At 38.7% G+C, this 13,766-nt stretch overlaps 1 protein-coding gene across 3 annotated transcripts in view; it reads left to right on the plus strand.

Annotated features, from left to right (window-relative positions):
- The first annotated feature begins 1,021 nt into the window (after nucleotides 1-1,021).
- rai14 (retinoic acid induced 14) overlaps nucleotides 1,022-13,766 on the plus strand; it is a 41,390-nt gene continuing 28,645 nt past the window's right edge. Inside the window, exons 1-2 of one of the 3 annotated variants that reach the window (XM_071465433.1) lie at nucleotides 1,022-1,235; nucleotides 3,732-3,813. In XM_071465433.1, coding sequence (XP_071321534.1) covers nucleotides 3,778-3,813 — 36 coding nt within the window. In that variant the 5' untranslated portion in view covers nucleotides 1,022-1,235; nucleotides 3,732-3,777. Of the gene's footprint in view, nucleotides 1,236-1,923; nucleotides 2,271-3,731; nucleotides 3,814-13,766 lie in introns of those variants that run through there. The other 2 variants (XM_071465434.1, XM_071465432.1) reach the window with 2 other exon arrangements.

Below are 13,766 nucleotides of genomic sequence, written 5' to 3' on the forward strand. Positions count from 1 at the left end.
TACAGTGCTGAAGTACCCACGAGCAAGGCACTTAACTGCTTTGAATCATTTCTTGGCAAGACAAACCACTTTCATACTACCTATCATTCGGGTAAATTCAGTGTTTTACGCACCCTGACCTGAAGCCTGCAGACAGGATCTTAAAGAAAATATGGAATTATCACTTTGTGGGTCCTTAATAACACAGAAACCATGTAAATTGAATGACATATTTTGTTCTGTCACTTAGTTGATGAAGTGTTTGTGCACTATGCCTGCATTCAGAATATGTTTAAACATAAATTGGTGTATATCTATAGACTGAGAACAGCTCAGACATTAGTATATGTAAATATACTATGATTTTGATTGTTTTCATGGTTTATTGTGTAAACCACTGGGAATGACACTTTTGTTTTTATTTTATCAATTACATTGTTTCACAAAACAACAATGTAGTAAATATATTCTCCACTAGACGTCACTGTCTCAACAATTTCTGAGACTTCATGCCACTGCCTACATTCTTTGCTGCCCAATAAACTGGAGTCACAGTACTTGTTGAGTCATAATTTCATATAAAAGGGGCCACACCTTGCCTAACTTGACTTTCATGTGAGCAGTCATCTGTGTATCTGTGCCACACTCTCCTTTTCTCTCTCATTTTCCTTTCCCTGATTGTTTACACAGAAATTCCAAAATTACATATTTTGAAAGACCCAGCCGGTCATACTCATTAAGGAGATATTTTAAGATCTGCCAGATTAAATAAAGTAAAGGAAATTAAAAAAAGTGTATATAAAAAAATGAGAATATCAGATTTAAATGAATAGTTTCGGTTTATGATGCACAGATAGTGAGGTGGGCTAGGTAACATTATCTCAGATTACCAGATGGCATCAGCATTACAACCTTACAGCTCAGACACGTTCTTACACGTATCAATAGGTTTCATTGCAGTGCTGTTGCAACATAGGCCCTAACGTCATGACTTGTCTGGCTAGCATAGCCTCTCATCAACACTGATACACCCTGATTTTACACATGAAGACCAAGTTTGGGAGGACAAGACGTCCTGTAGATAATTGATGTATTCTGTTGACTTTGTCAAATCTGAGATGCATTATGAGAAATGAAGGATCCAGCTTTTGGGAGCTTGACCCATTTTAGGTTATAAAAATTAGGAAATCTCAAACCCTGCTTGGTCCACTCTTAAATATATATCACTTGGAAGTACATTAGTTTTATACCTTAAGGTAAGTAAACTTTCCCTGGCCACTTAAGGTAAACCTATACAATCTAATGTGATCCAGCATAACAAAAATTCTTTCACTCTTTTAATCTTTTAAATCTTAATTTCTGTGTCAAGGAAGACTAGCAAAGTAAACATTAAAATGCACAATGTAAGCGCCTGTTTTACTGTGGTATGGCAATCAAGACTTTTGAATCTTGAAAATAGTGAATCTTTCTGAGAAGTGTAAATTTAACAACATGTTTATAACTGGTTGTAGATAGTTATGATGTTGCAATGCCTCTAGAATTTAAGATGAGCTGTTGGATTATTTTACAGGTGTACCAAATGGCATGACCACTGAGTGTATACTGACAGATTAATTTGTTTAAATTAAAAAAAATACATTAAAAGGTTTGATATAGGACTGTGTGATAGTTGTATTCTGATGGATTACTGAATGGGCCTTCCAGGCACAGGCCTGGGGGTCCAGAGGGTCAGGGGGGCTCCTGGGTCAAAGACAACACAAGTCAATCAAAATACCACAAAGAGTCTCCAAACAATGACAAAGTGATGCAAAATGACACGAAACAGCTACAGGGAAACTTAAAACGACTACAAAGAGACTCAAAACAACCACAGAGTGGCGAAAATAACGGGGAAATATGGGAAATACCCCTTTAACCAGAACATGAATGGGCCACAATGGAGAACACAAGGGGGCTTGCCCGCCGCGGTCACGGGAGCACCGGGACAGTGACGTCACTTTCCTAAACCGGGCTGCAGCGGTTGAGTTGAGCCGAGTCCCGGGCGAGAGCCAGGCGAGAGTCCGCGAACAGCCCAACTTTTAATGTCTGCGGGCCGAGCCGGGTCAGCGTGTGGCCGCGGACGCACCGGTTCTCTTCTGCTTTATGCATCCTCCTGCTCGACTTATCCTCACGACGGCTCGCTGTTTTCTCACCGGTTCGGCTGCTAATCCGGTTTTTTTGGGCACGAAAAGCGGTTGTGTGTCAGTCTCTTTTATGTGTCCAGCCCTTCTGCGACTCCGGCACATAACAGGGTAAGAGTGTCCAGTAATTTCATACCATGTGAAATGTCGTTGGTCGAAATGATTGCTGGTCGTGTTTACAAAAGCCTCATAACTTAATGTTCGTGACTGCCGGCGGTAAATGAAACAAGTATCTCCTGTGCAGTCCGCGGCGCAGTTACAAAGCTCAGATATTCAAGTGTTTTGTGTACAACGATGCACGTCTCCCGCCTTTGATACTTTTTGTTCTCAACGAGTCGCAGCTTCTCTCTTGTTTATTCGCGTATCCATCCACAACCTCCGTTGTTTGAACATGCACAGGTAACTACTTGATCAACTGTGGTCTGAAGTGTTTGTCGGTGGCAGTGAGTAGCCTATGTGGCAATTACCAGACTCAGTTAGTGCTTTAATAGGACGCTTGACAGCGGATTCAGTGGTAAAGTTTGCTGTGTGAAAGTTGCACAAGGCTACACATTTATATGATATTTCTTAATTGGCCTCTGATGTCTGTAGAAATGTTCTCAATCCGTACCACCACGTCTTAACTGTGGGTTTGATTCTGCTTACAAAGCTTTGTCATTGATGGACTTCTGTTATTTTACAGTAAATCTGAATGAATGTAGTCAGCAAATGTGTTAATCTGAATGGCTTGGGTGTTGCCAAAGGACCCGAGACATGGCAGTCCCTGGTGCTCAAGACACCCGCTCTAATGATATATCAGTGTCTGTCCACAAAAATTCAAGATTTACTCTAGCTTACACTTTATATCCGCAAACCTTTATGAATCAAACATTTGAAAATGTTAGCCCTTTAGGACCTAAATACCAGCACTCTTTGCAAAGAGTCTTAAACTGCTTACATGGTTCTTTAAGTTGACATACAAGTTGACATAGAGGACCCTGGACATAACAATAATGGAGTAAGTAGCCTAATTCTGGCTGGAGCACTCCCCAGGATATTTTGGGGGGGCAAGTCATTGACAAGGTAATTTCAGGCATGAAAAACTGGAAATAGCTTGAGGTGCAAAAATGCAGTCACCAGACATCCCCAAGGATCTTGTGGTGATTTGAAACATCTCTATAGGAAACAATACAAAGCCAGATACCGTTTCCAGCAGCAAGTTTAAATTAGAATTGCATGTGTTTATGCTATGTCTGTTTGGTGACTGTAAAAGTTCATCATATTTGTTAAAGCTTGAGTAGAGAGTGTTGCGATGAAACACATTATAGAAAAAGTTTTAATAAACAGCACGTTTCAGTTTTTATTCAGAAAATGTTGATTTACTAAGGCTGTAGACCAATGCCACCTAAATCCCTGATGCTTCACTGCACATTTACATCTCATCTTGACTGTAACTTGTGTGGGCACTGTGTCACAAAGTACTTCATAAGTCAGGTAGTTCAGTCTTTTCAGAAACACTAAATTGCATTTGAAAAAAGGAGCAAACGTCACTGAGGCCAAGTTTAAACATCTGTGTTTTTTTTTTCTTCGCAGCCTTGACTGAGTGATTGAGTAAGTGACTGCATGGACCGGACTGAACATGAAGAGCCTTAAAGCCAAGTTTAGAAAAACTGATGTAAGTATTGTAACATATGTTCATGGCTATGTAAAGTGTGTGCAGATGCCACCATGTGTGCAAGTGTATGTCTGCATGGCTGAGTCAGTGTCTGTGCATGTATGGCTTGAGTAGTTGCAGATGATTTATGGTTGAGTTTTCTCAACCTTGGGGTCAGCAGCACCCAGTGGCTTGTTGATATTTTGCTATCTGTCCAAGAAAAAATAAATAGTTTTGAAAAATGAAATAAATAGATTTTAATGATACTCTGTATGTAATCCATTTAGAGCTTCCTCTATGATGTTGTAAACAGAAAAAGCATGCCATGTTCAATTTCACATGTCAACTTGTCGGCTCTGATTATGGGTGTCGTGAGAATTTTAGGACCTTGAAAATGGGGTCATGAGGTTGAAAAATCATGATTTGTGGTGGTTAGCGATAAGACAGACTTTAATACAGACGGGCAACACAGAAACCACAGACTAATCATGTTGAGCCACTTTGGAAGGTTTTTTTCTTTATTAATCCTACAGAGACCACAAGTAGATTCAGATACTCTGACTCTGCACTGTTCCAGATGAGGTTTTCATCCTGCTGACTATGAATCAGCCTTTAGGAGGAATTTTGCTCCATATTGGTTCAGTCATTTATTCAGTCACAGTCTAAGATACTCACACACTCACAGGAAGTGAGGCGTCTCCACAGCATCTGACTCATCTGTTGTCACGGTGACTGTAATGACACAGAGTCGAATGCCAGACAGGAAAAGTCTGGAGGGCTGCTGGATGAATGGGATAGGTTTTAGGGGATAGAGGGAGTTTCACAAGTAGAGAAGTTGTGATATGGAGTGAAGAAATGAGACACTAGACAGAGAGACAGTAGAGTAGACAGTTTCCATGAGATTAAGAGAGTGTGGTGGGGCAGGATGGTGAGCTCTGGTTAAATGGCATGCTGTTGAGAGAGACTGTCCCACACAGGAAGAATTAGGTGGAGTACATCCCTGCTTTTACTCAATTATAGTCACAACATACTGCAGGGCATAACTAGAGTATGGATTATTTTGCAGAGAGCAGGGCTTCTGTTAGTGTAGAGCAAATGAAAGACTTGAAGAACGTTCAAATGTACTGTTTAAACTGTTTATAAGGAATAATGAACCATAGAAATATGTATATCAATAGAAAACCTGAAAAACAGCATTTTTTCCTGATGTCTAATTTGACAGCCTGCAATTTTGCATGGCCAACCTCCTAATATTAGTAAATGATTGCAAATTCAGTCAGCTATGTGGGGGAGTACAATAGTGTCCATTGTTCTTGAAAATATTGAGTCCAGGATTGGGCTGCAAGGTCACAAAAGTTCCTCCTCAGTAAGTTTAATGGACGATGGCAGTCTCACCTTTACTATGTGCTTTCCAGTCAAAAACTGTATTGTTACAGTAAGAGTTGTAAATAGTTTGAGATTGATGCTTTCAGAGGGAAACGCTTGTCCTCGCTAAAATAGCCAGTTGTAGGCGGTTTGAGAGAAGGAAGAGAAGATCAGTGGATGTGAATGTTGCTTAGAAACACGACTGAGGCCATTTTCAGTCATGCATGCCTTTGCAGACCTCACACCCACATACATTGTCACAGTTTGATCATTAGGATGTCTCATAATTTTTCTTTTTGTCCTTTAATAGTAATAAATCCCCGTTTTATGTGTGTACATTGACATGGTTCTGTTTGGAAAAGGAAATGATACTGCCTTGTTGTACTGTACATGTATTTCATGTTCCATGCCAAGCTATGTCCATCATCAAAGTCAATATTACACCCTCTGTGTATGTATGTCATGCTAGATATATTGATTATGTACTATAATCAGAAAACAGTGTATTTCTGTCCTGCTGCTTTCTGGAAAACTGTGTCTGACCAGTTTAAAGATAAAATCATTTTCTCTTGAGCAGTGTTGTGAAATACCGAGCTATTATACCTTTTTTCAAGAGCACATTCATTTTCTATGCAGAGGAAACATGGGTAAAACAGTACCACTATTATATTGCACACATAGTAATTATAATTAATGGTCATGATTAAGATATGCAAAAAAAGGTTCACAAGCCAGGATGTTTGTCCTTTGAGCCAATAGTCATTCCATTGCTTTTTATAGAAACCTTGAACAACCGTAATAGAAAGAAAATATCTCTTTGGTTCTATTTTAGGCTGTGTATGTCAGTGACAGATTACTCAGGAATGTTCTCCCCAAAACCAGCCCTTCACTTTTTAACAAAATAACAGAAACTTAATGCCCTCGTAAAGAGCTTTTTTATAAAGTCAAGACATTTCCAGATAATGTGTAATGGAACATGTGTTTTAGTGTCAAATCTTTACTAAACACCTCACTTTGAGGGTTGTCCTGCAGTGCAGTGAACTGAAGTGGACTGAAGGAGAGAATGGGATGTGTTTTTACTGTAAAATCAAACAGGCTATGTATGGGCAAAATATAGATCTGATTGCTAAGGCCTAATATTAAAACCTTGGCCGTATATATTTTTTAAAATTTATGATATAAATGTACACAACATATATACACTTACATCAACAATATATTTTCACACACAGCAGGAAAAGCACAGTTGTGCTTTTTTTTTCACCAACACATCTAAATGTCTGTTATTAGCAAAACTAATCCCATCACTTTAGCCTTGAATCTCAATTATATCATTCAGACATTTTGCACACCATGCAAACACATAATTACGCTAATTAATTTGCCTGTTTAGAGCCACCTGGCCCACACAGGGGTCATTATATCAAAGTGCTGTGCAGACCCACCAGGGCTTAATTTTAAATTCTATTTCACATAATAAATTTTCCAAACATGAGAAATACTTCAAGCTGAGCAGCAGAGATTGCATAACAATTTATGCACAAGACTTCTTCTATTTCATGCAGTGGTGCAGCCATAAATGATATCTTGGGGTTTGAATATTGAACTCAGGGAGGGAAGGAGATAATGAATACGCTCTAAACCTGGTTATCCTTTATACCATTAACCTGAGATACACATGAGTCCATGCACTTTACTTTGTCTGGATCATAACCCTCATTTCTGAAAGTCAGATGTGATGACAGTTTTTCTTATGTTTTTTTAGGTATTTTTGTATCATTCATACATTGATTTTCATGATGATTTTATAAGTTATTGTTTTATTTCCTCTTTGACCCTATGTTTGTGTGTGTGTGTGTGCTTTTAATGCTCTGTGATGTTGAATGCCTAGCTGCAAACTAATGTCCTCTAGGATGATACATTTTAAGTGTGAACTATAAATGTGACATGATGTTAGTGTCTAGAAAAATACTTTATGAAGCTTAAGGAATTAGTGCTAGAGTTTATTTCCCTATCCTACGTTAAGTTATTCCAAATGTAATTATTGATTATGCTGCTGTACCTGGTGGTATCAGAACTGAAGGTGATTATTTCTGATAGGAAAGATGTAGAGGTCAGGTTGTGGGATGATTATCAGTATGGTTGCCTGAGAATGCACACACATTTGCACAGACAGAAATTATTAACTGCACACCAAGCACGTGCACATTTGCCACTGTACTGTGTAATTCTTGTACTGTAGGGATAATGTGGGCAGTAGGCTGCAATCAATATGTACTGAAATAAAACTAAAATCACTCAATGCTAGCACTTAAAGCTGTACTTGAATGATCTAACACTTCCGACCCTTAATCAAGGCAACATGGAACAACTCGATGTCATATACTTAATTAAGTTTGAGAAAAAACAGACCTTTCTTCTCACATTTGGTTTGGAGAATGCTTTAAATTATTTTTATGACCTAGCAGCATTTTTGATTGTTGGAAAATATGTTGGGCCATAGAAATACCATGCGAACTATCGAACACTGTACAGCGAGGCAGACTCCGCAGGATGTGTCACCAGGTTAAGTAGATCGGCCTTCTCAAATGCTGCACTGTGAATGCACTGTGAGGCTAAGTAGTGTGAAAATGCCGCCTACACTAAAGGTGCTTCTGCATTTCCAACCTCAATATTAAACAGCGTTGATGCTGCACAAAAGATGAACTGAGAACACAACTGAATGTGTGATTTTTCTCACAGATTACACAGCAGTGATAATAACAGTATTTATTCGGTACTAGGATCATCATGTCTGTGTTGTAATCTGACTTTTTCCACAATAAATTTTTCCACCAATATTATGAGCATTCCAGTGCTTAAAAAGGAGAAACATCCGTGTTGCTTTATCAAAGTCTCAAAGCAGGTGTGTAGTTATGCAAGGGAAAAGTGAATCAGAGGAATTCTACTCAGACTGTGTGTCCACCATGTATGTGTGTGCTGAAATATTTGCAAGTCTATCTGCTAAACTGTGTCTGCATTTCACTGCTGTTTCTGTTTGTCTGTTCTTGTCTGAATATGTCTTTAGAATACATCATTGACATTTTGGGATTCATTTGTGGATCATTTCAGCTAAGTCTTTTTGGCCAAACAGTCAGTATAATGAGTTTGTGTGTGACTGTGTGTGACTGTGTGTGGATGTGTGTGGATGTGTGTGGATGTGTGTGGATGTGTGTGTGTATGTGAGCAGTGTTTAAGACAAGCAGACGGTGTAATCTGGTTTCTGGGAATGGGTTTGGCAAATAGCCACAGAGAGACTTACAGGCATTTTGCTTCAGTCATGTCACAACAGTCAGCTGTCAGAAATGGGTTTGCTGTGACCTGCACTGATGATATTGATAAGAATGGATCTCTTTGTTGTGTTCAAATTAGACCTCACTGATTTCATTTAAATTCAATTCTACCAATTTCACTGTTTTGACACATAAGGAACTGCTGAGGACACAAAGCCTTTGTAAAATATGTTAGTGTAAGAATGTAAATGATACTGTTTTGTGTCTGTCAATTGATTTGATAACCATTTCTGGCCCTGAAATTATACTAATAAACTTTAATTAATTTAAGTCTGAGTTTGATTGTACAAGATTGATTCAAATATGGGTCCCAAAGCATTATCTGTATTAATGTGAGTATTTTTATTAGATTAAATTGTAATAACACCATTTTAGCCTAATTCAGTATTATATGGCTGGGTATCGTTTGACAATTCCATATTTGAGTTTCAGTACTGATATCAAAATTATACTTTTCTGATCCCTCATTTGAGAAGTAAACATGTTTTTCTAAAAATCCTTGTTTTTATTCAACGAAGGATGCTAAAGATCTCAATTATGAAATATTGTGTATACACAAGCATCTGTGCAAGAGCTTTGCCTTAAAATACAAAACTTTCATTGTGACTATGCATTTAACTTCAAATCTGAACAAACATTCAGTTCCAGCCTTCAGTACTTGATGATTATCAATAGTTAGTGTTACGGACACATTTTGGTTGATTTATTGAATATTGATATATTGTTTCGCTAACCAGCTCTCAATAGTGTACTGTAATATGTTACATACTGTAAAACAGTTCCAACACCATTCTGTAATGTAGAAAAACATGGCCATTTTTCTTGAGGGTTTCTCGAAGCAAACTTAATCTTAGACCAATCATGTGTAATTAGAGAAATCTTAATTAACTCTTGTAGTGTGCGTCGACCCTTTGAGACCACATTAACGACCGAGTCCCTGCTGTTTGAGCAGAGCTGCTCTAAATTAGTTAATTTGCTTAGACTATTATCTTACTCTCAGCCCTTTACTACCATCCCCCCAAGCACATTACTTAGCGGCTGTGCTGTTGTGCATACACATGCGCACACATACTTACACATACTTACACATACCCAGGCTTTGTTATTATCAGTGTGTTCTATTGTTGACAGTAGTTCTAGTAGTAAACCCTCACCCAGCCCTTCATACTGTCGCACTACTTAAACCTGCTCCCCCAGCTGCTAGACTAAGCGGGATTACTTAAGGCTTTCACACACACACACACACACACACAGAATTTTGCATCCATGTACATAGACCAGTATCCAGCATATGTGCAGACACACACACACCCACTCCCTTTATCATCCACTCTCTGTGTCTAATTGATGTGTGGATTATGCTGTCTCCTCTCACTCTACACAGCTGTTTCATGGCTTCAGTTCATCCAAGCTACATGACACTGGAGACTAAACTGTACATTTAGTGTATTTTTGACACTTACAAAACCTGAATTTAGCTGTGTAAATAATATAGGAATGGGGCTCTGCTTATCAGGAGTTATGAAATGTGTCTGCTAGAGCAGCACTACAAAGAAAATCACACGCTGATAACCTGAAAACATTTCTAAAAAATGCCTTGTGCACAGATTTGTTGACATTAAACCATTCTCCTGGCTCCTTAGTACAACAAGGACTATGTAACCATTAAAGAAAAATGTTACACCCTACTTTTTCCATGAAAGTTAAAAAATAGCGCAGCCACAACATAAAAATCATTATGTAGTAACCTAATAATATAGCAGTCCTTCAGTTATTGGTTTCTTTTTAACTGAAGCACAGCCTGAAGTATCTCCACTTGGCTCTGTTTGATTTGGCCCAGATTGACTTGGTTTGGCATGGAATGGTTTGTTCTGGCTGGGTGTAGTGAAAGGGTATTAGTACTGGGAATGACAGTAAAACCTCAGGGACAGCCCGGCATTAATCTGGTAGAGAGGAGGTGGAGGAAGGGTGCATGTCTGTCTATTTGTTGTCCCTTGTTAGCAGGAGATAGTTCAGGAATCCAAGGGATGAGTATGACTCTGTTCACACTTACTGCATACAGTAAATTCAGATTGTATCTAGCTCCAGCTGAGAGAAAAGGCAGTTCAGGGTCAACATTGATAGCAAAACATCTATGTAGGCAATGCAGAGAAGGAAAAATAAAGGTGATTTACAAGTTTGATTCAATCACGATTGTCATGAGGATGAGCCACCTACCAACCAATCACACAAAAGTCAATCCGTGGCTTAGGATTCCCCTGACTTGATCACCCAATGGCATTAACAGAAACAGAGCTGAAATGGCTAGTTGATTAATTGATCAGTTATTTAACAGAAAATTCATCTGCAACTATTTTGGCAATTGGTAAATTGTCATTTTTTAAAGTAAAAATGATAAACATTGGTTTCTCAAATGTGAAGAGTTTTATAACATTTTAAAAGGATTTTTTTTTTAGTTTTGGGTTGATGGTTGGACAAAACAAGTTTAAAGATGTCACCTTGGGCTTTAAGAAATGAACAAAAAAAAGAATTTTTCACAATTTTATGACATTTTATAGACCAAGCATTTTAATGAGAAAATAATTTGTGTATTAATCTTTAATTAAATAATAGTCAGTTGCAGCTTTGTACAGAAATGAAAAGTACTCCACCGTTCACCAACTATCTATTACTGATTTCTTCTTATTTGAAAAATTACATTTTAAGTGTTACAGACTGATATGGTCTCATAAGGTGCATTCACTATAGGCATCTCAGTAGGATGGGACATTACATGATCACTGGTTGATGCTTTTTAAATCCTAAGCTTCTCAGCTGCTTCATGTGGCATTGTAAGGGTATTAGAGTCCACGTCATGAGTATGAAATGTTAGTCTTGACATAAGCTCTATCAATTAAACAGAAAGTGAATGCCATTTAGTTAAATGTCTCTTACGTGGAATGGCAATATAGTCCTCTGATGAAGAGTATTTTCTTTGTTTGTACTGGTCAACTTGCTTACAGTAGCTTGTGCAGATGTCCAGTCCACCTATGCTTCTAAATTACTCACAAGAGTTAGTTAGCTCTTGATAATATCACTGTGCTCATGACCCTGGTTTCACCCTTGATTTCACCACATAGCTTTCTCTAAGAATGCTAAAAAATACCGACTTGAAATAGCTTAAATTAATCCAAGTCAAAGCAAAAGGAAAATGGCTTAGGGCCTGTTTAAACATGGATCCAATTAAAGCAGGAACCGCCCATGGGATCTCTTTATTCCTTATCGCCTGTGTACATGAACTACAGACATACAGCCAGGAAACCTGCTCGTCAGCAAATACACAGAGCACTGAGCATTGTAAAGGGAGGCGGGTGTGATCCTTGTGTCCCTGTGCATGTGTTTGCATGCTCATTTATGCGTGGGTGTGTGTTTGTCATGGGCTTGTTTGTTGTCTGCTGTGGGTGTGAGGGCACTGGTGATGATGCAAGGTGCTTGTCTGCTGCTTTGTGTGTATAGTTATGTATTTGTGTTTATCAGAATTTGCTTGTGGAGGTGTATTTATCAGTGGGAATTTTAAATTCCTGTGACTCACTCGACTGACATGTCTGTTGACATGGTTCAGAACTACATGTAGATGAAGTCATGGTGTAAGATGCAACTAATCACTGATAATGATGGCGGCACCAGAAAGATAGACAGAGGCTGATATGGTGGATGAGGGGAGTTCAGCTGAAAGCTTAAGGAAAAGGGGGAGGAGTTGCAAAGAATGATGAGAGAAGAAGAGACCCAGATGAAGAAGTAATGAGGAACAAGAACTGGATAGAGGACGAGATGATTAAAAGACTAAGATAAAGGAGGAGAGATTGGGGACGATGGGGGAGAAAGCGAGCCAGAGAGAAACCCTATTTGAGTAAGAAGGGCAGTCAGGCTCCCGCCCCCAGTTAGACTCAGAGGGTTTGTTTAGTTTGGCTTGCTCTGAACAACTGGAACAATATTCATGCTAGGAGATGGATAGGGGAGGGGTTAGACTCAGTTCACCTGAAAAAACTATGAGAACTTAACTTCATGAGAGACTTTTGGCATTGCACATTGATTTGCTGCTTACTTCCGAGAACTGTTTCACTTGCAAACGTTTGTGAGGTGTGTTTTTAGTTCTGTCTCAAGATTTAAGTGATGGAAGTGACAGTTTTATGGATTTAACTTTAAGTTGATTAGCCAGACAAACACTGTTTCCTTTTTCAGGTTTGTTGCACAAAATTTTGTCCTCGGAGCTCAACACAATGGTCAGAGAGGCTGTGTAACTTATGTTTTTACACTATCTTGACTCTTTGTAAACTGACTGATGTCTTCATGCATCTGTGTGTGTGTGTGTGCAAGTGTGTTTGAACTGCCTGCCCTATCCCAAGTGAAGTGAGCGATACAGTATATTTTGCCTTACTCCACTGACTTTATGAGCAGCCCTCGAGCGTAATGAGGCTGGTTGCTTTCCAAGTCCAACAGTGTTTATTTATAGGGCAGGAAAGGCTATTTGTGTCAGGAGGAAGTGTTGCATGAGGGCTGGTTTTTACTGGAGGTCTTCTTGCACCCGTAAATGTCCCAGACTGGACTTCTACATTAATTTAATCTTTAAAATGGAAATTAAGTACTTTTCAATGACAAGAACAATATAATAACGTGTATTTCTACTAGAGTTTGAGGCAGTACAGAACTCACAATTTCTCAAATCAGAACTTCTACAAAATTAGCTGATGACCGTATTCACAGCATCTATGAATGAGTACATGAGTACAATGGCTTCCTCTTCCTAGAGTCATGGTGGCCTCAGAGTATTCCTGTAACTACACAAGTTGTTTGTCAGAGGAGCACAAGAATAGGACTAAAATAAGATACAGTTAGTGGAGTCAAAGGGAAATGCTTTGAGCAGAGGTCAAATAATGTGAGTTTTTCAATGGCAGATACTGAAGTGAAGTGAAGGGAGGGTAAGGAAGGCTGATGGATGACGTTCAATTTTTGGTCAATTTTGGGGGTTTTTTTTGTACTCTTCACTGCTAAGTCTGTTAACAGTGGTGAGGCTGAGAGACCTTTAAAACAATAAGATTAAAGGTTGAACAATTAATCGAAATATCAAAACTGCATTATGGTCAAGTCCATTATCCAAATCACAAAATCTGCAAAAGAAAAAATGGTGAAATATGTCACAACACACCATAAATGATTTTGTTGTATTACAGAGATACATTGGCCTATAAATTATATTCTCGAGACATAAAGGAACATGCTTGTTTGGTACAAGCCCCA

Source organism: Trachinotus anak, unplaced genomic scaffold (genome assembly GCF_046630095.1).
Source record: "Trachinotus anak isolate AG129_WGS33_773 ecotype Australia unplaced genomic scaffold, CSIRO_AGI_Tana_v1 ptg000028l, whole genome shotgun sequence".
NCBI classification, from domain to species: Eukaryota; Metazoa; Chordata; class Actinopteri; order Carangiformes; family Carangidae; genus Trachinotus; species Trachinotus anak.